This window comes from Rhinolophus ferrumequinum, chromosome 9 (assembly GCF_004115265.2).
Source record: "Rhinolophus ferrumequinum isolate MPI-CBG mRhiFer1 chromosome 9, mRhiFer1_v1.p, whole genome shotgun sequence".
Taxonomy (NCBI): domain Eukaryota; kingdom Metazoa; phylum Chordata; class Mammalia; order Chiroptera; family Rhinolophidae; genus Rhinolophus; species Rhinolophus ferrumequinum.
Genome location: NC_046292.1, coordinates 21,413,264 through 21,440,599, shown reverse-complemented (window position 1 = coordinate 21,440,599; position 27,336 = coordinate 21,413,264). Strand labels below are relative to the sequence as shown.

At 39.2% G+C, this 27,336-nt stretch overlaps 2 protein-coding genes across 2 annotated transcripts in view; one reads left to right on the top strand and one right to left on the bottom strand.

Annotated features, from left to right (window-relative positions):
• The window catches only part of SNRNP40 (small nuclear ribonucleoprotein U5 subunit 40), a 30,738-nt gene extending 6,659 nt beyond the window's left edge, over positions 1-24,079 (top strand). The window contains exons 5-10 of the mRNA XM_033115876.1: positions 8,531-8,653; positions 16,291-16,411; positions 18,178-18,260; positions 19,296-19,357; positions 22,728-22,831; positions 23,539-24,079. Of these exons, the coding sequence (XP_032971767.1) occupies positions 8,531-8,653; positions 16,291-16,411; positions 18,178-18,260; positions 19,296-19,357; positions 22,728-22,831; positions 23,539-23,588 (543 nt within the window). The 3' untranslated portion in view covers positions 23,589-24,079. The remainder of the gene's footprint in view (positions 1-8,530; positions 8,654-16,290; positions 16,412-18,177; positions 18,261-19,295; positions 19,358-22,727; positions 22,832-23,538) is intronic.
• LOC117026696 (60S ribosomal protein L34-like) lies at positions 9,268-9,879 on the bottom strand. Its single transcript, XM_033113665.1, has 2 exons — positions 9,866-9,879; positions 9,268-9,715 (listed from the first exon to the last, which is right to left on the bottom strand). Exons 1-2 carry the CDS (start codon positions 9,877-9,879, stop codon positions 9,268-9,270), a joined length of 462 nt encoding a protein of 153 aa, XP_032969556.1.
• Positions 24,080-27,336: the final 3,257 nt, after the last annotated feature.

Genomic DNA, 27,336 nt, shown 5'->3' with positions numbered 1-27,336 from the left:
GTTTAGTAACAGGGTGAGATCTTAAAGGTTACTTAATCCAATGATTTCCAACCTGTGTGCACATCAGAATCACCTGAAGAACCTGTTAAAAAAAACTCCTAGATTCCGGTTTAATACGTTGATTTTTTTTTAATTAAGACTTTATTTTTAGAGCAGTTTTAGGTTCCCAGTAAAACTGAGGGGAAGGTACAGAGCGTTCCCATATACCCCCTCCCACATGTGCACCGCCTCCCTCATTATCAACATCCCACCTGAGTGGTGCGTTTGTTACAATTGATGAACCTACACTGACACATAATCACCCAAAGTCCATGCTTTTCATTGGGGCTCACTTCCGGTGTTGTACATTCAGTGGGTTTGGAGAAATGTATAGTGACATGTATTCATCACTGTGGTTTCATATAGTATTTTCAGTGCCCTGAAAACTCTGTGCTCTGCCTGTTCAGACCTCCCAAACCCTGGCAACCACTGATCTTACTACTATCTCCATAATTTTGCGTTTTCCAGAATCACATAGAATTCATATAGTAAGTAGCTTTTTCAGATAGGCTTCTTTCAGTTAGTAATATGCACTTAAGATTCTTCTATGTGTTTTCATGGCTTGATAGCTCATTTCTTTTTAGTGCTGAATAATATTCCATTGGCTGGATGCATCACGGTTTATCTGTTCACCTACTAAAGGACATCTTGGTGGCTTCCAAGAGTTGGCAGTTATGAATAAAGCTGCTTACATTCATGTGCAAGTGTTTGTGTGGACCGAAGTTTTCAATCCTTGTGGGTAAATATTAAGGAGCTCATGGTAGGAATGGAATGTATGCTAAGAATATGTTTAGTTTGTAAGATACTGCAAACTGTCTTCCATTGATCTATTGGTCTATTCTTTCACCAATACCACAGTCTTGATTACTGTAGCTTTATAGTAAGTCTAGGAGTCAGGTACTGTCAGTCCTCCAGCTTTATTGTTCTCTCTTAATATTGTGTTGGCAATTTGGGGTCTTTTCTCTCTGCATATAAACTTTAGAATCACTTGGTTGCTGTACCATTTTCCATTTCCATTAGCAATGAGTTCCACATCTTCGTCAGGTCAGCTTTTGGTGTTTTCAGTGTTTCACCTATTGGCCTTTCTAATAGGTGTGTAGTGGTATCTCGTTGTTGATTTAATTTGCATTTCCCTGATGCCATAGGATGTGGAGCATCTTTTCATGTGCTTATTTGCCATCTGTATATCTTTGGTGAGGTGTCTGTTAAGGTCTTTAGCTCATTTTTTAATTGGGTTATTTGTTTTCTTACTGTTGAGTTTTAAGAATTCTTCGTATATTTTGGGTAGTAGTCCTTTTTTTTTTGTTTTTTTAATTTATTGGGGTGACAATTGTTAGTAAAATTACATAGATTTCAGGTGTACAATTCTGTATTACATCATCTATAAATCCCATTGTGTGTTCACCACCCGGAGTCAGTTCCCCTTCCATCACCATATATTAGTAGTCCTTTATCAGATGTGTCTTTTGCAAATATTTTCTTCCAGTCTGTGGCTTATCTTCTCCTTCTCTGATATTGTCTTTCACAGAGCAGAAGTTTTTAGTTTTAATTGCCTCGTCCAGCACAGACAGGAGGGCTAGGCCTGAGGGGGAAGGGTGGGAGATTAAGAAAAACACAGAGACAGGAAAGTTGGGATCAGGAGGTCCACTGTCCACGGATGGCAGAGCAGTGGCGCAGTTTTTATTTTTCACACGGTTTATATACTGTCTAGAACAATTGTCTATTTAAGCAAGTATTAGTAGCACTTCTGTTATGTGTATTTGCAAGCTTGTATGTCTGCGGCTGTGATTGTGCTATCTTGTTCTTTCTGGGGGAGGATGCTGAGGCGAGGTTTCCCTTGGAATGACCTCGTAGGCTGCAAGGACCTTGTCAGCTTACATCCTGCTCTCCACATTAATGAAGTCCAGGTTCTCAATTTTTTTCTTTTGTTGATTGTGCATTTGGTGTTACCTTTTCCCCGAAAATAAGACGTAGCCAAACCATCAGCTCTAATGCGTCTTTTGGAACAAAAATTAATATAAGACCCAGTTTTATTTTAATGTAAGACCAGGTATAATACAACATAACATCACATCACAACACAACACAACACAACACAGCGTAACATATAATATAACACATCATAACATCGGGTCTCATATAAGACCGGGTCTTATGTTAATTTTTGCTCCAAAAGACGCATTAGAACTGATGGTCCAGCTAGGTCTTATTTTCGGGGAAACACGGTATATCTAAATAGTCATCGCCATGCCCACGGTTATCTAGGTTTTCTTGTATGTTACCTTCTAGGTGTTTCATATTTTACATTTAAGTCTATGGTCCACTTTGAGTCAGTTTTTGTGAAAGGTCTAATGTTTGTGCCAAGATTAATTTTTTTGCATGTGGATGTCCAGTTGTTCCAGCACCATTTGTTGAAGGAACGATCTTTGCTCCATTGTGTTGCCTTTGCTCCTTTGTCAAAGATCACTTGGCTATATGGTATCTATTGCTGGGCTCTCTGTTCTCTTCTATTGATGTATTTGGCTATTCTTTCACCAATACCACACTGTCTTGATTACTGTAGCTTTATAGTAAGTCTAGAATTCACGTAGTGTCAGCCCTCCCAACTTCGTTGTTCTCCTTCAATATCATCTTGGCAATTTGGGATCTTTTCTCTTTACATATAAACTTTAGAATCAATTGATTTCCACAAATAACTTGCTGGGATTTTAGTTTGGATTGTGTTGAATCTACATGTAGATCAAATTGGGAAGAACTAACATCTTGACAATATTGAGTCTTTCCATCCAGGAATTTGGAGTATCTTTCCATTTATTCAGTTGATTTCGTTCATCAGAGTTTTGAAGTTTTTCCCATATAGGTCTTGTACATACTTTGTTAAATGTATACCTAAATATGTCTCCTTTTTTGGATGCTAATGTAAATGGTATTTTATTTTTAAGAATCAGAGTTTTACAATTGTCACACCAATAAATTAAAAAAAAAAAGAATCAGAGTTTTAGATGTGTTCTTCAAATGATTTGATGTAGCAGGTCTGACATTTTGGGAGCCATTGATCTCGTCCAGCATCTTCATTTTACAAATAAGGAAAATGAGGCCTAGAAATAGTAGCTTATTTCAAGGGCACAGGAGGACACACTGCTTTGTAGTACCACCCATTTTATTTCTTTGGCACTAATTTTGGACTCTGGGTGGTATTTTAATGATTAAACAGGGAGGGACTTCAAAGAAGTACATCTGAACAACCACACTAAACTTGTGATTGTTCCTTTTTTAAATGAATTTGCTTTTTTTTTCATAATTAAAGGTGGTAACACTGACATTGAATTATTTGCTTTGAAATATATTTCTACTAAATTTTATAATAAACTCAATCACTTGGGACCCCTTGGATGCTTGTCTAGGAGGAGAGTCTGTGGCTCAGGAATAGTTCCAAAAGCCAGAGCTCTTAACCTAGGTGTAATATAGTTGGAGAGTCTTTTTTTTAAACTATTATTATTATTATTTTAACTTTTACTTATTTTAAGTGTTTTTTTCCAGGACCTATCAGCTCCAAGTCAAGTAGTTGTTTCAGTCTAGTTGTGGAGGGTGTAGCTTACAGTGGCCCATGTCGGAATCGAACCAGCAACCTTGTTATTAAGAGTACCTCTCTCTAACCAACTGAGCTAACTGGCCGCCCCTAGTTGGAGTGTCTTAACAGTAGCTGATTTGATAATTGGCATTTCAAAAGTCAGAGATGAGAGTACCGTAATGAATTTTTTGAGAGCCTGCTATAACATACATCTAGGAACTTGTTTTATTTCTGCCTTTCCTTCTTGTGCCTTTTCTCTCACTTTCATTTTGTCTTTTCTTTATCTGTGTCCTTGTGTTTCTGTCTCTCCTTAGCTTTTTCTTTTTCTATGATCCTCCATTGTGATATATGTCTGTCTTTTTTATCCTTTCAGTTTCTTGCTTCTCTTCCCCCTTAATTAAACACAATTTCAAGTAATTACTTTAACTTTATTGTTCAAGGTAATATTTAAGAGTGAGGTCAGCAACTCAAATGATTTAGGCAAAAAAAGTTATTTTTTTCACATTTTTTGGTAAGTTTATGAATATTTCAAAATAAAATAATTTTTCAAAAAATGATGATTGCCTGAACTAAAATTCTAAAATATTTGAATCAAACTTTACCATAGTTTTTTTAGTATAAAAGCAAAGATTGATGTGACCTGAGTAGAGAATATCTGTTAAGACAAAGATTGTTTTAAGTCTGGTAAGATATGTGGGAACCAGGTTATCAAGGCCTTGAATTCCAAATTAAGAGGTTTGGACTTGATTCTGTAGCCAAAGGTGTTGACCGGCAGGGGTTGGCTATTGGGTCTCTGGAAGAGGAGTGAAGCACTCTTTTTGGGCCATTTGTCAGAGTAACAACGTAAGTGTTTTTAGTTCATGTTTTCATGAATGAAATGAAACTACTTTTCATCCCAAATCATGAAAATTGGAAGAGACATCTCAGAGATGATTCAGACTCTATTTGTTTATCACAGGGTTAAATTTAAACCCATGGCCTTTACTGAGAGTCCATGGCTGATTCCTTCCTTTTTTGATCTCCCTTTAAAACTTGGAACAGTCACCCTGAAGACTTTCTCATCTGAATGAAATGACCCATACTCCTAAAATATTTCTTTGTGGTTCATCTTCTCAAGCCTGTCAGTCATTTATTGAAACATCTGCAGGCCCTCTCTATTTATTATCCACACTTTAAAACTGGAGTCCATGTTATAAATTTACTTTTTAAAAAAATAGAACCAAATTGTTTAGAGTATGGGTGCTAGAGTTGTAACTACTCTTCATCTTCCCCACCTATTACTAATAAGTCAAGCAGCCATTAAGAATAAATGTTTAATTTTTTTAAAACCAGCATATGTTACTTTAGTAATTATAAGAAATGACCGTACATTTTGATACTTCCCAATTAATCTAGCATTAATAGAATCAGACAGTACCAAATTCTAGTCCTATTGCTGTTGACTCACTAGGTATTCTTCAAGGCAGTTTATTCTTCGAGCTTTAGTTTCCTCATCTATAAAAGTTGGGGTTAAACTAGATAGTCTTAAGCACAATAACTTTTAAACATTTTTTTATCGCAATCCGCTTTAAGGAATACATTTTATATTATGACCCAGTATATATCCCCCTAAATAATGTCTGCTGAATGAACTAACGCTTTCTGTATGTGACAGTCTCTGATGTCTTCTTTCTATCGTTTTTTAAAAATTGAGGCAAAATTCACATAACATAAAATTCACCATTTTAACCAATTAAAAAAGTATACAATTCAATGGCTTTTAGTACATTCACAGTGTTGTGCAACTATCACCACAGTCTAATACCAGAATGTTTTCATCAGCCCCAAAAAGAAACCCTACACCAGGTAAGCAGTCACTACTTTTCCCTACCTTCCAGTCTCTGACAACCACTTATCTGCTTTCTGTCTCTGAATTGGCCTATTCTGGACATTTCATATAATTAGAATCATGTAATATGTGCCTTTTGTGTCCTCCAGTTTCTTTCACTTAGCATGTTTTCAAGGTTCATCCATGTTATAGCATGTATCAATACTTCATTCCTTTTTTTTTAGTTTTTATTTGGGAATATTGGAGAACAATGTGTTTCTCCAGGGCCCATCAGCTCCAAGTCGTTGTCTTTCAGTCTAGTTGTGGAGGGCACAGCTCAGCTCCAACTTCAGTTGCCATTTTCAGTCTTAGTTGCAGGGGGCGCAGCCCATCATCCCATGCGGGAATTGAACCGGCAACCTTGTTGTTGAGAGCTCACTCTCTGACTGAGCCGTCTGGCTGCCCCTCTGGAAGTTCAGTGGCAGCTCGTTGTCTTCAGTCTAGTTGTGGAGGGCGCAGCTCACTGGCCCATGTGGGAATCGACCCAGCAACCCTGTTCAGAGCTTGCACGCTAACCAACTGAGCCATCCAGCAGCCCCAATACTTCATTTCTTTTTATGGCTAAATAATATTCCATTGTATGGGTATACCACTTTTTGTCCATTCACCAGTTAGTGGATATTGGGTTGTTTCCACTTTTTAAAAAAATATGAATAATGTTGCTGCATTCATATACAAGTTTTGGTTTGAACACCTGTTTTCATTTCTCTTGGATATATATCTAGAAATGGGATTTCTGGCTCATATAATAATTCTATATTTAACTTTTTGAGAAACGTGCAAACTTTTCCAAAGCAGCCACATCATTTTACATTCCCACCAGCATGTTCCAGTTTCTTCACATCCTCGCCAATAGGTGTTACTTTCTGTGTGGTGGTGACGATGATGAGTACCATCCTAGTGAGTGTGAAGTAGTATCTAATTATTTTGATTTGCATTTCCCAAATGATTTATCATGTTAAGCATCTTTTCATGTGCTTATTGGCCATTGTTCTACTGAAGAGAATAGTAGTTTATTCAAGTCCTTTGCCCATTTACTAATTGGACTCTTTGCAGTTCTTTGTGGTTGAGTAATAAGAGTTTTTGTTGTTTGTTTGTTTAAGGAGGGCACAGCTCACAGTGGCCCATACAGGGATTGAGCCAGCAACCTTGGTGTTATCAGCACCGCGCTCTAACCAACTGAGCTAACCGACCACCCCAGTTACAAGAGTTCTTTATTCTGGATACTACACCTTATCAGAGATAGGATTTGCAAATATTTTCTCCCATTGTTGGTTTTCATCTCATTTTTTTTGATAACCTTTGATGTACAATAGTTTTTTATTTTTATGAAGTCTAATTTATCTATTTTTTCTTTTATACTTTTGGTGTCATCTAATAATTCATTGCCAAATCCACAGTCATGAAGATTTATCCCTATGTTTTCTTCTAAGAATTTTATACTTTTAGCTTTTAAATTTAGGACTTTGATCCATGTCAAGTTAAATTTTGCTTATGGTGTGAGGTAAGGGTCTAGCTTCCTTCTTTTGCTTGTGGTTATCTAGTTGGTCCAGTACCCTTCGTTGAAGATTATTAATCTTTTCTTTTCTTTTTTTTTAATGAGCTGTACTTTTTGCTTCTTTTCATGCCTCAAAATTTTTTGTTGAAAACCAGACGTTTAAATATTAAAATGTGGCAACTCTGGAAATTAGATTCTCACCAGGGTTTGTTGTTGTTGCTTGTTATAACTGTTGTTTGTTTTCTGACATAATTTTATAAAGTCATGTGTAGCCACTTAAGTCTCTGTTTCATTTGCTGAGTGGTTTGCTAATGGTTTAGCAAAGATTTCCTTAATCATAGTGGGGGGGGGGGCTCTCGCAGTCGGTGCATATTGGCGGTGTGTGTGTTGGCCATTGCCTTCACCTCTCGGCCAGGCAGTTGACTGCTCTGCATTAGCCTTTACTCTCTTACTTCCTGCTTGTGTGGAGACTGAAGGTCTCTTCGTAAAAGGGAAGAATGTAGGGCCTTCTCAGGTCTTTTCTGAGCATGTGCCCAGCCTTGGGCATGTGAGTGGCCTTTAGAGTCCCAGAAATATCTGAGCTTTTCACAGCGCTTGTTCTCCAAATTGTCTCATTCCCCACCTGTCCTCCAAAGCTGTTTGGTTTGTCTTTTGTTTGTCCCAACTGTTACTCCTTGCCCCAGCCAACAGAGACTGATGCATTGCCTGTAAGGGTTTTAGACAAATGCTTCTACCCTGGGAGAGCTCCAAGTTAGGCAAAATAAAGGCACACCCTTTGAGCTTATCCTTCAGGGAGCCACCAGACGGGTAAAAACAACCGCAATTCTTTGAAAACCAGGAGTAAGGTCCATTCTGCTCCTTCTGGTACTAGGAACCTATACTGGGAAAGCGGGCTGTTGTCTTCAAAGGTGTTGCTGAGTTAGGGGATGGAGCAAGGGTAAGTTACACTACAAAACTCTTCCTAAGACACAAGTGGTTTTTCTCCTTGTTAAATGTTTTCCTGGTTGCTATAAACTATTCATTAGTTTCCCGAGTTATGGTAAAGTTGATTCTGCCAGTCTTTTTGCGAGGTAGTTCTCTGCTTTTGTCGGATACAATCTTCTGGCACCCCGACTCTGCAGCGTTTGCTGATGTGTGTGTGTGTGTGTCTCACTCCCCCTCTCCCCACACACACACACACACATTAGTGTAAATTGTAGCCAACTAATAAGGTAGGATCTACAGTTTGAAAACACTGGTGTGATATCCTTGCCGTGCTAAGGACATACAAACTAAATAAGTAGAGTATTTCCACTCTAAGGGTATGCTGATTAACTGTGTTTATTCAATTTTAACAAAGGAGTCTGAAAATACAACCAAAGTGATTTGTTACCAACCTTTAGATACGTTGGCAAAATTGTGGGCACTTGTCACCAGGTACTAGGATACCCAGAGAAGTTTCTAAGGTGGCTCCTATTAGATAGGTTCATCCCCCACAAAGTTCTTGGCCCTTGGGTGTGTATGCAGTTACCTCGCGCAGTGCTGTGAGATAGACTCTCCTGTTCTTCTGCTTCAGCTTTGGGACATCCGGAAGAAAGCTGCCATCCAGACATTTCAGAACACCTACCAGGTGTTGGCTGTGACCTTCAATGACACAAGTGATCAGATTATTTCTGGTGGAATAGACAACGATATCAAGGTATGTTTGGTGTTTATGGTACATTTCCCTTTCACTGTCTCTACTCACTGAGGTGAATCTTCCCAAACTTCTGAGATTATGGTAGCTTGCACTAATACCAACTGAAAGGAAGACAATATAATAACTCAGATCTTGGTTCCTTCGTGTCCTATCCTCATTGACTTACTAAGTCAAGGGTTGCATTACAGCTTGTAGAAATGCTGTCAAGGACCAGGCAGTTAATGTGAAGTCCCTGTGTGGGGACTCTGAAAAGGAAGAGTCCGTTCTCTACCTACAGACATTCAAAACTTTTTTTTTTTTTTTTAAGCCGTGTTGATCTAATGAGATAGCAATGAATTAATTTGTGATTCTCTACCCTAATCTCACAGTGTGTCTTTTCTTTTCACGATTATGGAAAGGAAGATGTGGAGAGTCTACAGCTAAGAATGAGAAGATAATGATGTTGGAGAAAAAAGGCAGTAGACCAGGGGGTAGCTCAGGCTTTCGAGTAACTGACTTGCGTCCCAATCCCAGTTCCACCATTTTCTAGTTTTCGCTTGTGTGATTTCAAGCAAGTCCTTTTTTTTTTTTAAGTAGCCTTTTAATTTTTTTTTCTTTACTCAAAAACTTCATTTTTATTTAGCTTTCTGACTCTGTGCTTGTGCCTTCAACATTTTCACGACGATTTTCTGCCCCTCGATAAGGAAATCCCGCTTGACCCTGTCACGGACACATTTAGCACACATGGATCCAGCATAGGCCCTGCTGACATGTGTTTTCGTTTTAGACAAGCTCGTTAGAACTTTAGGTCTCACAGCACGAACTCCGCGAAGTTGGCCTGGGCACACACCACATGCAGATTTTGGTGCTTTCCCAACCTTCTTAGTATAAAGGCGAACAACTCTATTACCAGGGGTTCGGCACAACCTAGTTCCGTTAGAGGCTGTATTGCAGGACAGCCTCCGACGGGATGTCACGCTGGACCATTCTGAATGCCTGTAGACACCTCCCCAGAAAAGCAAGTCCTTTAACTTTTTTAAGCCTCTTTTTTCGTGTGTGCAGCAGGGGTAACGATAACAACATCTACCTCAGGGTTGTTGTGGGGCATCTTCCTTCAACTGTCCGTCCTCTTGCTATTGTTCTGTCAGTCTTCCCCTTCACCGCCAAACTTCTTCAATGATATATTGCTAATAATAATAATGTTATTGTCGTCTAACCCTGACTACTGCTTACTTTGTGTCGGGCATTGTTCTTAGAGCTTTACGTGATTGATTCACTTAATTAATAATTCACAACAACCCTATGAAATAAGTACGATTAATGCCATTTTGTAGATGAAGAAACTGAGCTAAGAGAAGCCCAACTTAACTCAAGGTTTACAGCTACTAACGATAGAACCTCAGAGAATTTGGTTCCAGAGTCATGCTTTTAATGCCTATGAGAAATCTTTCCCTGAAGATTTTTCCATACTCACTGTCTTCAGTTCCTTCCCTGCCTTTCATTCCTCAATTCCGTATCTCCTGATCACTCTGTAACAATTTGCCTTCTGCCTCCATTGTTTCATTGACACTGTTCTCTTTAAGGTCATCAATGACGCCTTGTTATTAAATCTAGTAAATCCTTTTATTCCTTTTATTTTTTAACTGGCTGTAACAACATACTCTCCTACCCCTCTGGTATATCCTTCTCAGATACCTCTGCAAGCTCTTCTCTCTGTGCATTCTTTAAATACCATTATTCTCCAGGGTTCTTTCCCCTGGACAGTTCTCATCTACTTCCATGACTTTGTCCATGACTTCCATGACTACTTCCATGCTGATGAGACCATATTCCCAGCCCAGATCTCCAGCTTCAGACCCTTGCATATAACTAGCTACTCAGCATCCCCCACTTCCATGTTTCAATAAGTATTTCAAAATTCAGCATTTCCAAAATTCAACTTCCCATACCTTTCCCACCATATAACTGTGTGGAAAATGTGGAATCAGAACATGGAATCAGAACATAAGACATCTTAATAGCTCATGCAGTGAGGTTTGGGAGCCCACTAGCATTAAAATCACTAAAGGACTTCTAATGCCCATGAAAGTAGTTAGTGTCATTAAGCTATGATCGTTTTTGTACTTCTAAAGTTATTACTAGTACTTAAATTTACATACAAGGAAATTAACTTTTTTACTATATATTTCTATGAATTTTAATGCTTGCATAGGTTGATGTATTTTCCCCAAAAATAAGACCTAGCTGGACCATCAGCTCTAATGCATCTTTTGGAGCAAAAATTAATATAAGACCCAGTCTTACATTATATTATATTATATAAGACCTGGTCTTATATTATAGTAAAACAAGACTGGGTCTCATATTAATTTTTGCTCCAAAAAACACAATTAGAGCTGATGGTTCAGCTAGGTCTTATTTTTGGGGAAACACGGTAACTACCACAAACAGAGTACAGAACAATTTCTGTCAGCCCCTCGTCCCCCAACATTTCACAGTGCTCCCCTGTGCCAAACCATTTCCACATCCCTAACCCTTACCAACCATTATTGATTCTTTGCTCTAGAGTTCCTTTTCTAGAATATTATATAAGTGGAATCATACTATATACAACCTTTGGAGACTGACTTCTTTTATTTAAATTATGAGAATTTGATTCGTCTATATCGCTGTGGAGATAGACTAACCTAAGAATAGTACTCTTGTGCTAATAAGGTCTTTTTATCATAAAAAACTGTGGCTCTTTTTCCTAGACTGTTCTATAAACAGATATACTTAATTGTGCTATAGTCCTGAAGGGATACCTGATGCCTTTTTAGAATTTGAAGGTTTTCTATGTCTTCTCAGACACACTGGATTTATACCTTCTCTTAGGGTAGGTTATTTGTACCAGTTTTGTACTGAAATCCAAACTAACCTCAAATATGGGGAAGTGTAAATATAGTCTCTTGAATACAGCAGTTAATGTTACAAGTTTGTAGTCTTTATCATTCTAGAAATTCTTTATTCTGTCCACAAACATTCAAGTTTTTCTGTCAATGCTTCATTTTCAGGGAATATTTTTATTAGAAGTACACATGATGTTACAAAAACTGGGACACCCTTATTGTGTAACTGGTCAGTATCACTGCCTTCTCTTGTCAACATTGGGAGCTGGTTGTGCACTGTATATAGTATGTCTTATTTTCCAAACTAAAAATCAGTATAGACTTTCCTATATGTCTGCTTATTTACCTTTAAAGTTTTTCAGAGATGTGAAAATTGCATTCAAATGTATATTTAATAAGTCAACTTTATTGGGAACAAAAATATAAAAAATTAAGATAAAATTATTTATTACAATTTATATGTTTTTAGTAGTAAGAATGCTAATTTTTATTCATTGAAGAAAATTTAGAAAACATAAAAAGATAAATAAATCATTTAGTCTCATCATCCAAATTCAGTCACTCTTAATATTTCAGTATACTTCTTCTCTTTTTCTGTACCAGTGTTTTGTATGGAAACATCTTAATAATCACACTTAAGATAAAAATCCTGTATCATGCTCTTTTCACTTAATAACATACAGCTAGTTTTTGATCTGGAAACAACATCCCGCTCCCCTGCAATAGTGCCATGGTTGGCTCACTCTTGTCTTCAAATCTTAGCTCATATCTTCTCTTCAGAGAGGATTTCTTAGACTAAACTAGACCCTCCTGTTTGCTCTCTGTCACATTCCTCTTACTTTGTTTTCTTCTTTCTTGTGATAAGAACTTCTAGGATCTACTCTCTTAGCAACTTTCAATATTCGATACAATATTGTTAACTTTAGTTACCGTGATATACATAACAATCCCAAAACTTAGGGTCGTTTTTTCTGATTCTGCCACTTATTTGCTAGCTATGTAATCTTAAGAAAGATTGGCCTTAAGAAAGGATGGCTGGTTAGCTCAGTTGGTCAGAGCTCATTGCTGCTAACACCAAGGTTGCCGGTTCGATTCCCGCATGGGCCACTTTGAGCTGCGTCCTCTTTTAAAAAAAAAAAAAAAAAAGGAAGAAAGTTATTTAATCTCTCCGAGTTTTCATTTCTCATCTCTAAATGCGAATGATCAGCCTACCTTACACAATTGTTATATGGATTAAATGACGTAAAGAATATAATATTCCCAGCAACAAGGTAGTTACATAGTAAGTGTTCATTAGCTGTTAGCTGCCATCATCATCATTTTACTTTTCCTATTAGAATATTTGATAATGTAGTAAGTGACAGTGATGTCGTTGGATGCTTAGGCTATTTGTTATCTATCGCTATCACAAATTATGCTGCTGTAGACATATTTGTGCATGAAACTTTCCATATTTAATTATTTCCTTAGAGTAGAATTCTAGATGAAAATTAATGTGTTAACAAGTATAAGGATGTTTCTTTCATATTTTGGATACAAGTTCCCAGATTGTTTTCTGGCAATAGCAGTTAGTATTGACAATATTTGAAATAAGGTTGCTGTAGTTATTTGACTTCAGTTTGCTCCTATGTAACTAAGAGGTATGCTGGAAAGATGTAAGACCAAAAGAATTTCAGTCTTTTCCCTGCCTAACACCACCTATTTTTACATGCTTAGGGAAGAAGAACTGCTCCTGGACCAAGAAAGATTCTTAATTATCTTCAGGCCCTCATAAATTTCTTTAAAAATGCAAAACAGAGGCTGCTTTTCAATCAGAAACTGATCAGAGTGTCAAACCTGAAAGGGACCTTAGACATGTAGTCATCCCTTATTTTACAGATCACAAAATTGAAGCCCTAACAAGTTAAGTGATTTGGCCAAGATTACATAGTCGATTACTCACGTAGTAATTGATAGAGCCAGTACCAGAAATCTATAATATCTCCAGAGGGCTAATAAACTTTCCACTCTATCATAATACCTCTAGTCTATTAACAAGTACTTGTAAGCACTTAGGGGCCTGCTTGTTTAACAAATCACTGTACTCCCTCAGTACTTTAGGAGGTGCTCCTTAGAGAGCCTGGTTATGTTTGCTTCTCAGTCTCTCAGCACCACCTATTCTAAGAAAGGGGGAACAGTTAGAGAATGTGAGCCCCTTTTAAAATCTGAGGGGAACAGATTCTGTGTGTGTTTGTGAGCAATGCTGTTCCTGCCAGCATTATAGGATTGGGGCATCAGAGGAAAATGAAGAAAAGAAGAAAATGTGCCTCTGCTTGATGGTTTGAAGGTCAAGCTGGCAGTTCTTTGGCATTTGTTATAATCCTGAGCTCTAGTCAGAATGGGAATTTAGTTGATGTTTTTTGTTTTGTTTTTAATATAGTGTGTAAGGGAATAGGATAGAATTGATTTCCCAGCCTTTGCTCTCATCCTTTTAATCATCTGGGCCTGAAGGATCCTTCTGTAATGCAAATCTGACCAAATCATTCCACTACTCTGACACCTTCTGTGGCTCACCAATAAGGAAGATCAGGTCCAAGCCAGGCATTCAGAACCTTCTATGGTTTTGAGCTGGCTTTTCCTGCCTACTTCTCAAGCATTGTCTGCTACTTCTCTGTCTAATTGCCTGCAATCCAGCAATTTCTTCATGCCTCTCTGCTTTTACACATTATTTTTGCCGGGAATACTCTTCTACTTTGTCTAAGTACAAAAATAACTCATTCTTCTTTCATACCCTGCTCAAATGCTTTATTTTCTATGAAACCTTCCCTTTCTCACTGTCATCCCTGGACCACAAGAGAGTTAATCCCTCTGCTCTCTTTGCTATTGCACGTTGTACAGTCCTGTCATCTTTTATTTACATGTCTGTTTTGCCTAGTAGACTGAAAGCTCCTGGGAGCAGGGATTATATATTCTTTTTTTAATCTCCAGCAGTGCCTACCGCTAATGTGATACCCAGACATTCACTGAACAGTTGATTAGGACATTTGTGAAACATTTTGGTGAAATTAGTGCCTTCCTCTTTCTATAGCAAATCCCAAATACATTTTGACCCTGCACAAACAACGTGTGCAAGCTTCAAGGAGGGAAGTCTAGAAATGGCACCCAAATGCTGTGAGGGATGGCAGATTGCATTCTCTCTTAGCTGTTACAAAGCTAAAGATTTCAACAATGTCTTCTCTGAAGAGAAGGATCAACAGTTTGAACAAAAAGTGTCAGCCATTTTAAGCTTTCCTGGTTATTGAGGCAGCAAACATCCTGACACAAAAATGATTGTATATAAATGTGTTGGGTTCCACACATGAATGAGCTATTGATGGGGAAAGTGGAGTTGTCTGCCTGTGTATTACCTTGACATGAAACACCAAACTCATTTCTAGATGAGAAAAGTGGCTTGCTTAAAGGGAGAGGAAAAGAAAAAAGAAATTTCACTTAGAAAAACTACATGGCAATATTAAATCAAATTTAGAGGAAATTTTGTGTAATGCCAATGATGTTAACAGAATCGCTGTTCTTTTTCTATGTGACATTCCAGACCATTTCTATTGGCTTTAATATATTTTGCACATAGTTGCAGTCTGTGTAAATATAAATACTGTTTTGTATTTTCCTTATTTACTTAATAGCTCCTTATGTAAACATTTTTTACATTTGGTCTTCAGAGTTATTTTTAGGAGTTGCTTAATGATAGCTACCAATTATTGAGGGCCTTTTGTGGGCGTACAATATATATATGCTAAGCATTCTATTTGTCATCCTCACAACAGCCATAAGAAGAAAATGTTATTCCCATCTTACAGACCAGAAACAGGCTCAGAGAGGATTGGTGGATCACTAACACATAACTCATAAGGAGCAAAGACTGGTTCACTCTGACCCTAAATCCTCACTCTTTCCACTCTGCTGTCCTATCTCTAGCATGCGAACTCATAATGCTGCAGTATGTTTATGAACTTAATAAACCAAAATAGTTTTTCTGTTTGACATTAGATTTTTCTCAGCTGAACTGTTTTTCTTACCTTTCCTACCCAGGCAACAGTGAACCTGCAATTTATTTTTCTTTTAATAAATGTGCTTTTCCATAGTGTGTGTGTACATATTGCGACATTAAATGAAATTTTTTAAGCCTCTATCTCTTTGCATATTACCTCCTTATATACATTTTACATGCAACCATATGCCTTTTTCAGATGACATGTTTGTTTTTATATAGTTATAGTTTATTTTTAATTGCTAAGAATCATAGTTTAAGCATTTTAAATGCTAGGTTTTTGTTTGTTTATTTATTTATTTATTTATTTATTTATTTATTTATTTATTTTAAGGAGGGCACAGCTCACAGTGGCCCATACAGAGACCAAACCGGCAACCTTGGTGTTACTAGCACCACACTCTGACCAACTGAGCTAACCGGCCACCCCAGTTTTTTAATTCCTAATATATCTTGTTATGACTTGAAAATAAGCTGGAAATTCTGTTATTCTTTTTTGTTAAACTTTACCTGGATATTTGACATTCATTGGTTTGTATCTATTTAGTCAAATCTGGTAACTTTCCTTTTTCAGAAAGGAGAGTTTTTCCTCTTTGATAGAAATCCTATATTTTGTGGTGAAATCATTCTTGGCCCAGAGCTAGATTAAGAAGGGGTTACCAATCTCTCCAGGCAGTTGATTCTTTAGTAACTCTTTCTTTGCTGTTGGCAGTTTGATTTGAGAGCACCTTTTTGTTTTGCAGGTCTGGGACCTGCGTCAAAACAAGCTGACCTACACCATGAGAGGCCATGCAGATTCAGTGACTGGCCTGAGTTTAAGTTCTGAAGGTTCTTACCTCTTGTCCAATGCAATGGACAATACAGGTAATGTTGGGAAGGAAAGCACTCCAAGTGCCCAGTCACTGTGCACCCTAAAGAAAGGAGGCACTGAGTGCTAGAAATGTGTGCCGGGATAAATGAGGGACTAAGGGCAGAATAAAAGTGGCTCACAGATTTTCAACAGGGCAATTAGGAGAACATGTAATAGAAAAGGCTTTTAGATGGTCAAGAAGCCAGGATTCTAGTCCCAAATCTGCCATCTAATCCCTGAGGACTTTCCATATAACATCTCTCTCTGTTTCAGCTTCTACGCTGGTAAAGTAAGAGGACTGAACTTTACTTTTAATGCCCATTTTAGCTCTGGTATGCTATGGATTCAAGCAGGGGACAAGAAACTCTTGGTGATTCATTTATTGAAAAAAGGTGGAAGTATGGAGATCCATCCAAGGCAATTGTCAGGCATTTTCAGAGAGCACCAAACTGATGATTAATAGATCTCTTGATATCTCAGTTGTGCTCTTTCTGCCAGTCTTCCCTCCCTACTCCAAAGCATCGGTGTGACAAAAGGTCCTCATTAAAACATCTCAATATTCTGAATTTCCACAAACACACTCTTGTCTTGTCTTTGCTTGTTTTTGAGTTGTTCGGTAGGAGGATGGGTATAACAGAAAAGAAGGATGACTTGTTGGATTATATGCTTAATACTGAGCGAGTGTGGTAATGCGGCTGTGGCACATATGTTCATAGACTTGTCAGCTAAAATGTTTTCACTGACATTTTATAATGAAAACAGTGCCTAGCACTCAAATGGGTGCTCAATAAATATTTATTGAATGAATGAACATTTTTACCTTCTGACAATATTCTCAACTCAATAGTAAACTTTTATGTGTAGCTTTACCTTTTTATGCCTCTCTGACTTCAAGGATTGTTACTATTTTCACACTCAAAATGACAGCGCTCATTTTCCTCTATAGGTATAGCTTTAATTAACAACAGCTGTAACCACTGCTTACCACGGGTATTTATACACATATCCTGAGTTTGATGGATTTTCCATTGACTGATTCTAGCAATGATCACAGTAAGAAAAGATGAGATTCCCTAAATGGTTATTAAAATAAGGACAATTTCTTATTATGGCTATATAATAAAATTGCAAATTCTTTATTTTTGTTTATTGTCTCCAATATCTTAGAGCCTTTTCACATTTATCATCCTATTTGATCCTTAAAATACTCTTACTAAAAAAATACAAGTGGTATTCTCATTTTACAGAGGAGACAAAAACACAAAGAACCTTACTATTTACCTAATACCACCCATATGTATAGCAGAGCTAGAATTAGAATCAAAGTTCACCTTTTCTGATTCTTGGTAGAGAGCTCTTGATATATTTGACCTTGTTCAAGTTTAGGCTGTCAGGGGCCCCTATGAGCAAAATTAGAAAAGGTTAGTCCTGAGTTTGGTTTTTGTAGATTGAATGTCACAGTAGTCAGTGGTAGTTAGATTGTCATATCAAAGCTTTACTAGATGTCACTTTTTGGGTTGGCAGAAGAATGATTTGCAAATGTTATTTTTCCTTCCTGCCCCCTCTGCTTTCGTCTGTGCCCTTTGGCCCAGTTAATGCAACTTGAATGCATTTCATTCCTGTTAGAAAAAGGAAAGCGCCTTACCAGGTAGCAATGTACCCTGTTGGACCTCCTCCCCTCACGAAACAGCATCTGTCGTTGACATGATACTAATAGCAGCTGGGTTCTCAGGAGGCCTCTGGCTGATAACTGGTTTGCTTGTTTTATTTGACTTTGCAGTGCGGGTCTGGGATGTCCGGCCATTTGCTCCCAAAGAGAGGTGTGTAAAGGTATTTCAAGGAAACGTGCACAACTTTGAAAAGGTGAGTTCTGCACAGCAAAAGAGTTCTGGCCATTTGATTCAAAGAAACATTTAAGATTGTGCTGTTAAGCTGCAGTTTCTGCATATATCAAATCATTGTTTTACACCTAAAACTAATACAATGTTCTATGTCAGTTATATCTCAATTTAAAAAAAAAAAAAAAAGATGGTGCTAAGGGTAGAGAGCAGGAGCATTCTAGTAACTGCATTCCAGGCTGCATTCCAGTAACACTGTTCTCCATCAAAACTGTTTTTGCCAGAAATTAACAGAAGGCTAGGGTAGAAAGCAATCACATAGATAGTGGAGGGGCAAACCTCAAATTTAGAACTTCTGATTTCAACAGGACAGTCCTATCCCTTTAATTCTTTGGTAACTTTGACCCACTTCGGTCAGTGTTCCGAATGGGACCCAGGCGCCCGGGGCTATTCCTCAGATGGCCTCCCTCACCGTCCCAGTGACCAGCGATTAGAGCCCAGGGAATACATCTCTCCCCTCAGTAAGCCCCACAGGCCAAGTTCTGAGAGACAGAAATGTTTTCTAAACTCAAATCCTAGGTCAGCTCTTGAAAGCAGATTTTCCTCCAGATAATTTGGTGATACAAAGTAATGTTTTTCTTTTGAGAACCCATTGAGATTCAATTTCACTTTATAAATCAAATCTTATTTTTTGTTGGATTTTGGGTTTTTTTTGTTATTTGTTTTAAATTTTTCTTCAAGATAAATAAAAAGTGTTTAATGAGGATCAAGATAATGGAGCAAAGGGAGCCTCCGTTTGTCGGCAGAACAAAATTTTGTTGCCAGATCCACTCTAATTGACTTTAAATTAATCGTTTTCTACAGTTGGTTTTTATATGGTATAAAATCATAAAATATGCTGGCTTGGGCCACAGAACATAAGATAATTGCTGATCATCTTTCTGGAGAGAATAATTAAAACTATTTAAGAAATTTAAAGTTTCTCAGTGATTCTATTGCCTCGTAAAGGGGTTTGGTACATTACTGTAGCCATTGGATTCCTACTTATTTATCATTTTAGAATCTTCTGAGATGCTCTTGGTCACCTGATGGAAGCAAGATAGCAGCTGGCTCAGCTGACAGGTAAGGATTACTGGGTGTGAGGTAAAGAATGATGGAGCTATACAGGTATCTTATATTTAATACGTTAAGTGCGGATACCCAGCTAGAGTAGACGTAGACTTACTAGCTGTACTCATAGAGGAAGCCATGTGCATGTGAAGGGTTTAAAGATCATGTCAAACACATCATTTCTACCCTCTTTGGATACGTGTAGACCTGGAAGGTAAACAATTTCTTTGATTCTGTTGCGTTCCCTTCGCATCATAATAAAATTGAGGCCATAATCTGACTCCAGTTTTTTTCATCAGATTCTTCTGCCATGCTTCAGGTCATTCAGATCATATTGTGTACTCTCCTCCCTCGCCATCAGCATGATGTTTCACTCACATGGAACGTTCCCCGTTCTTACACTCCTTGTGCCTCCAAGCTTCTCTCTTATATCTCCTTTTCACCATTATCCCAACTCCTAATCCCACGAGGAATCGCCTCTATGTTATGTCTATAAACTTTCCCTGGCCTTCTCTCTCCCTTACCTCTTGGGCATAACTCGTTTCTCTTTGTTCTGTGCTGTAGTCACACTTTGTACATCTAACCTTTATTAGTATTTATTACATCTTAGAGTCAGGCAAACATTGGGGCACCCCCAGTAAATCCTCCTAGAGCTCAAGGAGTGAGTCTTAGTCACCTCTGAACCCAGGGCAGTGCTTGAACTATTCTAAGCACTTAGTGCATGTTACATGATTGAACTCCTAGCTCAAGGATGGCAGTCAGATTTTACCATGCGTGTGTTGACCTGTACTTGGGAGGGAGTTAGAGGTGGAATAGGGACGTCCAGGTGCCTGGGCTGTTGGGCCACCGATGTGGAACGGTAAAGAATGAGGAAGCCCTCTGAGGGCGCACTGTGTTTAGCTCCCGTCTTTCTCGCCCTTTAGAGATTTTCCTGCTCCCTTGCTGAAACAGTCACCGTTCTATAATCATGAATTCTTTATGGGCTTTCAGCATATTCTAGGGTTTTCTTCTATTCGGGGCCCTCGCACAGCCTCAGAGAAGCCTCGTTTTGGTATGTCCCACACCTTTCTACTTGTGAACATACCTGAAGAGTTTGCTTTTTTCTTTTCCTGGCAAGTTTAATGCCGGGAAAAATGAACAAGTATTCGGCTATTTTCTGGGGGGAAAGGGGTCCAGGTGAAACAGTGCCACATTGATGGTTTGAGTCCTGGGGGTTTAGTGAGCTGCCTTGATGAGGGAATCTAAGGGGTTTTCAGTTGTCAGGTTACTACAGATCTTAAGAAACCGTTCCACAGCCTACGGTGTCTTGCATTCTGAGTAAGAACCATTCTAAGTATTTTTACATTCTTTTCAGCAGAGATACTGGTATTTTTCTTATGTGATTAAGCTTTTAAATATTTACCTAAGCTTTTCTTCTGAGCAGTTTTTTTCTGACATTGGCCCTTTCTGACTTTCAATGTCCTCTCTTCCCTCTTTCCTTCCCCACTGTTCCTTTGAACCTTACATGTGGAAGCATGGCTCTGCTCTGGGACAGTCTGCTTGTCTACCTGCTGGGGGTTGGCCAGATTTCACAGTTCTCCTCACCATTTAGCCCCAAGTCAGCAAGCAGCTCTGTTACATAAGGAGCCTGCTTCCCGCTGAATGTTGCCATGCCAAAGTAAGGAGAGGACATGGAACCCTCTAAATTTAGCATCCAGTTGGCAGCCATGGAGAGTGAGACCTTGAAGTACACCTTGAGAGATCTGGGGTTCTGCTGGCCTTGTTGTGCCTACGAAATGTATCCTTCCTTCTCAGAAAACCGCTTTTCAGTTTGTCCTGGATTTGGCAAATTTCCCCTTTACTTGCAAATCACCTTCCTCCTCATGTTCAGACTTGAAACCCTTCAGCAGTCCTATCAAACACCACGGGAATACTGGCCAGCCTTTCTCTTATGAGTGATTTATTCAACCTGTTGATTTCATGTGATTCTGTTTTGATCATGAATGTATTTGCTATCATTAATTGTGTGCACCAGGTACTTTGCATACACGATTTTATTCCTCTCAACTAAGCTGTGAGATCTAATTGTCTCCATCTTACAACTAAGGAAAAAGAAGCTCAGAGAAGTTAAATAAATAATTGTCTCAGGTTACTTAGCTGTTAAATAGTTGCACTGAGACTTGAACCCAGGTTGTTCTGACTCCAGAGCTCATACACTTTTTCACTATGCCACATCGTCCTTAACTGAATTAATGACAGTTATCTGTGCATGGCAGCAAAGAAGACAGTAGGGAGAGCATAAGCATCAGAGCCAAGGAGCCTGTAGACATATAGGCTTCCTGCTTCTCTCCCATCTTCCTTGGAACTTTTATTTAGTTCCTATGGAGCCTAGCTCTTGAGCGCTAAACGGTATAATTAAGAAGCTCTTATTTATTTGCATTTTAGACCAAAAGTGTTTAATGTCGCATCAGAACTAGGCATTTTATAATCAAGTACTGAGGAGTGTACCCTTTTAGGTGTTGACTGAACAAAACAAATACGTAACTAATTTGTATAACCTGTGTAAAACCACTAGCCCTTTAAATTTACCTACAGATTATTTTTGCATGGTCATAGGAAGATAATATCTCTTTATTTTACCTTCAGCTTAAAATGACCCAAGCAAGGTTGAGGGTCAAAGGAATTTATTTTGGGGGGTAGGGGAAGGAGGGCAGGGTGTTTGAGGATAGTAAAAGAGAATACACTGGAATATATTCAGAGTTCTAGTTTTAGTTCTGCCACTGATGAACTGTGTCACCTTGGAAAAGTCACTGTACCTTAGTTTTCTTATCTATAAAATGAGTTTAGCTGATTTCTGTTGGCCCCTTCCCTAGCTAGAATTCAGTATTCTTTCTGGCCATGAATTTAGTGCAAGGTTTGGGTCAACTGTGTGTTTGAACTATAGCACAAATTTCCTGTTTGTTCTCTGGGCTCTGATTTGAATACAATGCTAAGGAGTTCAGGTGGCTCTACACCCTAGGCTCCCAACCTGCCAAGATATTCCTGGATGCATATGAAGTTAACTATAGCCTAACTACATTGGGTGCTCTTGGAGGGAGATTTCTGTGTGGGGTCTGTAGGAAAAACTGCCTTTCTCCTCCATGCTCTTCTCTATTTCAGAAGTTTGTGTTTGAAAATGCCATTAATGCTTATATTTTTGGCTATTCCTATTTCTCCACTCAGTTGCTCAAGGTCAGGGTCCAAGCCTTATTCAAAATCTGTATTCCTAGTTTGTAAAAGACAGAATATAGTTCATTAAATATGGTGTGAATAAATTGTTGCTCCGTTTCCGTTAAAAAGCCATGCTTCTAGTCTACCCTCAGCTCTGGGAAACCTTAGCTTTGCTCTTCATGATACTTTACAGGTTTGTGTATGTCTGGGATACCACAAGCAGGAGGATTTTGTATAAGCTGCCTGGCCACGCTGGCTCCATCAATGAAGTGGCTTTCCACCCTGATGAGCCCATCAGTAAGTTTGTCCTGACTATGGGGAAAGAGAAACTGGGGGAGTCTCCTGAAAGGGGCCCTGAGAATAGAGGCAGAGCTGGATGTCTTGTTTTCTGTGAATGTCCATGAAGACACGTGGGTTTCATTGACAATCTCTCCATTGTTCTAAGTGCTGAGGGTAAGAGCAGTGTTTCATTTTCTTAATCTCAGAGGGAGCTTAGTTAGTCTAGTTCTTTTGAGTTTACATGCTTCAAGTCTGTTTCAATGAAGTATTTGGATAAAAAAAATATTTCTTAATACTCAGATTCAAATTGTAACTTAACTCACATTTTATTGGCTAGCTAAACTAAATAATGGGCCTTGAATTTAAGGAGAAAAATGTGACTTTCTCCAGGGCTAAGCACATTTACAAAATGACTGGCACAGACATCGATTCTGCTCTTGTAGAATGACTTAGACTTTTTCTTAGGGTTTGACTGATGAGACATCAGGATTTAGAACCTGATGCTGTATTTCCCATAGCATAGCCCACCCTGTGGTTTTGAGAGGACGTGGATTGAAAAGCTAGGCTACAGGTTCCCGTGAATGGTGTTAAGAAGGAGGGGGATTTCAGCTGAATCCAATTGCTCTTTTATACCAAAATTGGCTCTTGACATAAGAGCCCTTGAGCACCAGTTCTCCTTGAGCCTTCATTATTTTCAGTTATCTTCTCTGTTCTTTTCACCTCAGTTCTCTCAGCCTCCAGTGACAAGAGACTGTATATGGGGGAGATTCAGTGAAGAGAAGGAATGGAAGACTCCAAGGCTGCTTGACCTTGAGACCTCAGACTGCATCGGTGGCATCAAATGGTGCTCAGGCCAGCATTCTCCCTTCAGATGAAGATCATTACTAGCAGGAAACTAGGAGGAGGGGGCCATATTTACAGCAACCATATGTATCTCATTTCACCAGGATGATTAAGGCAAGCTTACATACAGTGGCCTCTAAAACCCACCTGCCAGATTTCAGGGACTATTTGGTTTTTCTCCTGTTTTCTTTCTTTTTCTTTTTTTTAAATAAGGTTGCTTCAAAGGGACAGACATTGGTTGGTTTATCCCATTGGTTCCCGTTTTCTAATCCATGCCGAAGACAAGAAATATGACTGAAATTTGTTGAGGTTTTTGTTGGTTGTTGTTTTTTTTTAATTCAATAATTGGCTTGTATATTTTCTTTCTGTGTTCCTCTGAGTCCTTTTGTATTAAAAGTCAAATAGATGCCTTTTTACAAGAGCCATGTAGATTGGATTTATTGCTGTCTTTTCTTTGATGCTTGATCACTGCAAATCTGAGCAGGGCATGGTGTGGATGGGATACAATCCAGTTAAACTTCTGAGAAACTGTTTACTGGGATGTTTTGGGCTTTTTTCCCCCTTTTCTGTGTTTTTAGGTTTACTCACTCCCATAAAAATGACAGAGAATAATTACCAGTAATAAAAACTGCTCTCCTACTAGAAACATAGCAGTGAAAAGGTGATAAACAAGGTCTGCAAGAACCTGGTTCTTGTTTACTTGTACATGATCTTTCATGAACAGGGTCTACGTTTACTCTGCTCCTTACTTCTGAGCAGTAATCCCTGTACTCAGGCTTCCTGGGCAGATTTGGGGCAGTCTCAGCCGGCAGAAACAAAATTGGCTGGTAGGGTGCATCAAACTCCACTCAAAAGGAATACGAGAAAGTTTCGGTGTAACTGCGCCATGACATTGAGACTTGTTAATGCCTTTGCTTACCTGTGTCTCTTTCCTAAATTGACAGGATTATTAAGAAATGCTATGAGTTGCCTTTTATCCCCAAGACAGGTTACTACTGTCTCCATGGATCACTGGGTGACTGTGCCCAGCACACAATCTAGCACTAATGGATCCCACCTGTCATTGGGGACTGGAGTGTCTTTTCTGAATCTCATAGCTCAACACAGAGGTCTTCACACCTCCAACCTGTTCTGAACATGTTTGGTTTTATACTTTTAGCTCACAAACCTGAATCATCTATGTATCTTAAGTTATAAGAGAGAGGGGATGGTTTTAAGTAAGCACACGTCCAAAATATTTAACTCATTACTGAAGGAACCAGACAGATGATAAAACTGTCCAACCAACTACTTTTAATACAGTGAATGAAGTTTGAATAAAGTGCCCTGGAAACAGCAGTTTACTGTGCCTGGGAGAGGTAAGGAAGTTTCCCCAGTTATGGGATCGTGCGGAGAGTGGGACGTAGAGAATGAGTAGGCCTTTGCCAGGTGGACACAGAACACGTGCATTGAACTTCAGCATGGTTAGAGGTAGGGAGCAGCAGATAGTGAAGTTGCACAATTAAGTAGGAGCCATATCATGGAGAACTTGTGCTTCTGTAGTTGATCCTATAGATTGAGGTTTCCTAAAGTGTATTCCACAGAACACTGTTTCCCAGGTATGTTAAATACATTTGGGCATAAAGATTCCATGCTCAGAAAAATTTGGGAAAGCCTGGGTGAAATAGTGAAACAGGTTTCTTTACTGCAGGACTGTTTAGAGCCTTTAGTATACGAAGTATAGTGGGATCTTCAAAGGGAATGGTGGCTCAGATTTCAGGCCTGAGCAATCATTATATATATGGTTATGCCTTTAACCAGGAGCAATTTGGCCAAAGACGTTTTGCAAGCTGCTCTTCATACCTCTAGAACTAGTACAGTACATGTTACTCTCTAATCCCTTTTGAGGTCCACATACCTCACAATTAGTCCAGTAGCCTCCATTCACCCATTTTTCTTGGCTTGGGTAATACAAGGCCTGAACCTTGACGTTGCACTTTTAAAAGCCTACCAATCCCTTGAGGAGTTGGCAATAATTGAAAAGGGCCAAGGCCGTGGAGATTGCACGGGCTTTCCTCTAACCTTAACCTCTTCTCTGCTCCCAAGTGCCTTCTTCAAAGGCTGGGTAGAAGCCATTAGCAGGAAATAGCAGCACCACTTAGAACTTGAAGGAAATAGGGGCCCTAGCTTGGGAGTAAAGATTTGAGTATAAAACATCGCCAGAGGGTATCAATTGTATTTTCACTTTGGGAGAGAGAGATAGATTGCTCCCAAATGAGTAATGGCATCTCTGGTTTTCAGTTAATTTCCCTTTATGACTTTCACAGTCTCTAGCACTTAATACCATTGGAACTTAAAAGAGCCAGGTCTTTTTCTTCTCTGGGTGGTTGAGTTTTGTGGACTGAATGGTCAGGGAGTGGGACTTGGACAGGTCAGGGCTCTTGTCAGAGTTGCTTCTTCACAGTAAAACTACAGAGTTATTTGTTTCTCACAGATAGACCTGGAGTCTGTTGCTTGTTAATACTTCAAGGTGTATGGATGGGAAACTGAGGTGAGAGAGAGCTCTGAGCAGTTTGGGGCTGCAGGCAGTTGAACTGCAGGAAAGGCTGTCAGGCCATTTGAGGTAGGACAGGCTTGACAGCTGTGTCCCAGTACAGAGGGAGAGGGCAGACTTCCTGTGGGACCCAATGAAGCCACGTCTGAGTTCTGAGCCTGCCCTCTGTGCAGTTGTCTCTGTACCCCAGACCCACAGTGATCCTTCTCCAAAAAAGCGCTGGGGAGTGGGGGCCGCCCACCCTCTTTGCATAAAGCCCTGAATTATCCCAAACTCTCCTTTCTTTTAGGCTTCAACTTCTTTTCCTCGCTTGCTTCTGCAACCTTGGTGACTTTTAGCCTTAGAATGCTCATAGAATCACCTTGGGAGCCTTAAAAAATCCAGATACTTAGCGTATACCCCAAACCAATTAAATTAGAATATCTGAGGTGAGAATCAGTATTTTTTGAAAGCTTCCTTAAGTGATTGTGATGTGCAGTCAAGATTGAGGAAACATGTTAGCCATGGCTGTGACCGTAGCCAGGAGGGCGGTATAAAGCCATGTTGGCCACCCCTTGGCTCTCTAACTGCTCTAACACATGCTCTGTGTGAGCTAGCTTCAAAACACTTCTCCCAAAGCCCCTGGCTGAGCTAAAACTTAGGAGTTTGGCCAGAGAGCAGAGGCTGACCCACTGTGGTCTTCTCTGCCTGGTGGGACTGTGGGGCTTTGTGCAGAGAAAAAAAACCACTGACCTGCCTTCAAAGGCCCAAGTACAGCGTCCAGAGGCGCTGGGGCTGCAAAGGACGTTAACTCAGCTAGTCCACCTCTTTTTACAGAAGGGGAGACTGAGAGGAGAGTTTTCCCAAGGTTGCATGCATATGAAGATAGTGGTTTTGCTCATTTAAGGAGCGTTTAATCAACACCCCTTTGTGGCAGTCCCTGTGCTGGGCTCTGAGAATACAGAAATGATTGGGTCATAGTGTCTAGGGGTTCACAGGGCAGAACGGTGGTGAGAGACAAAAATCAGGGCTTCTCGAACTTCCCCATCAGTGTCCTTAGTGGCAGAGGAGGATGAACTGGGGCAAAAGGAAGGATTGACTTCTGAAATTAATAACTTTAAAATTTTACCATGAATCAGTGAAATGGATGATTCCCCTCGACGTTTTA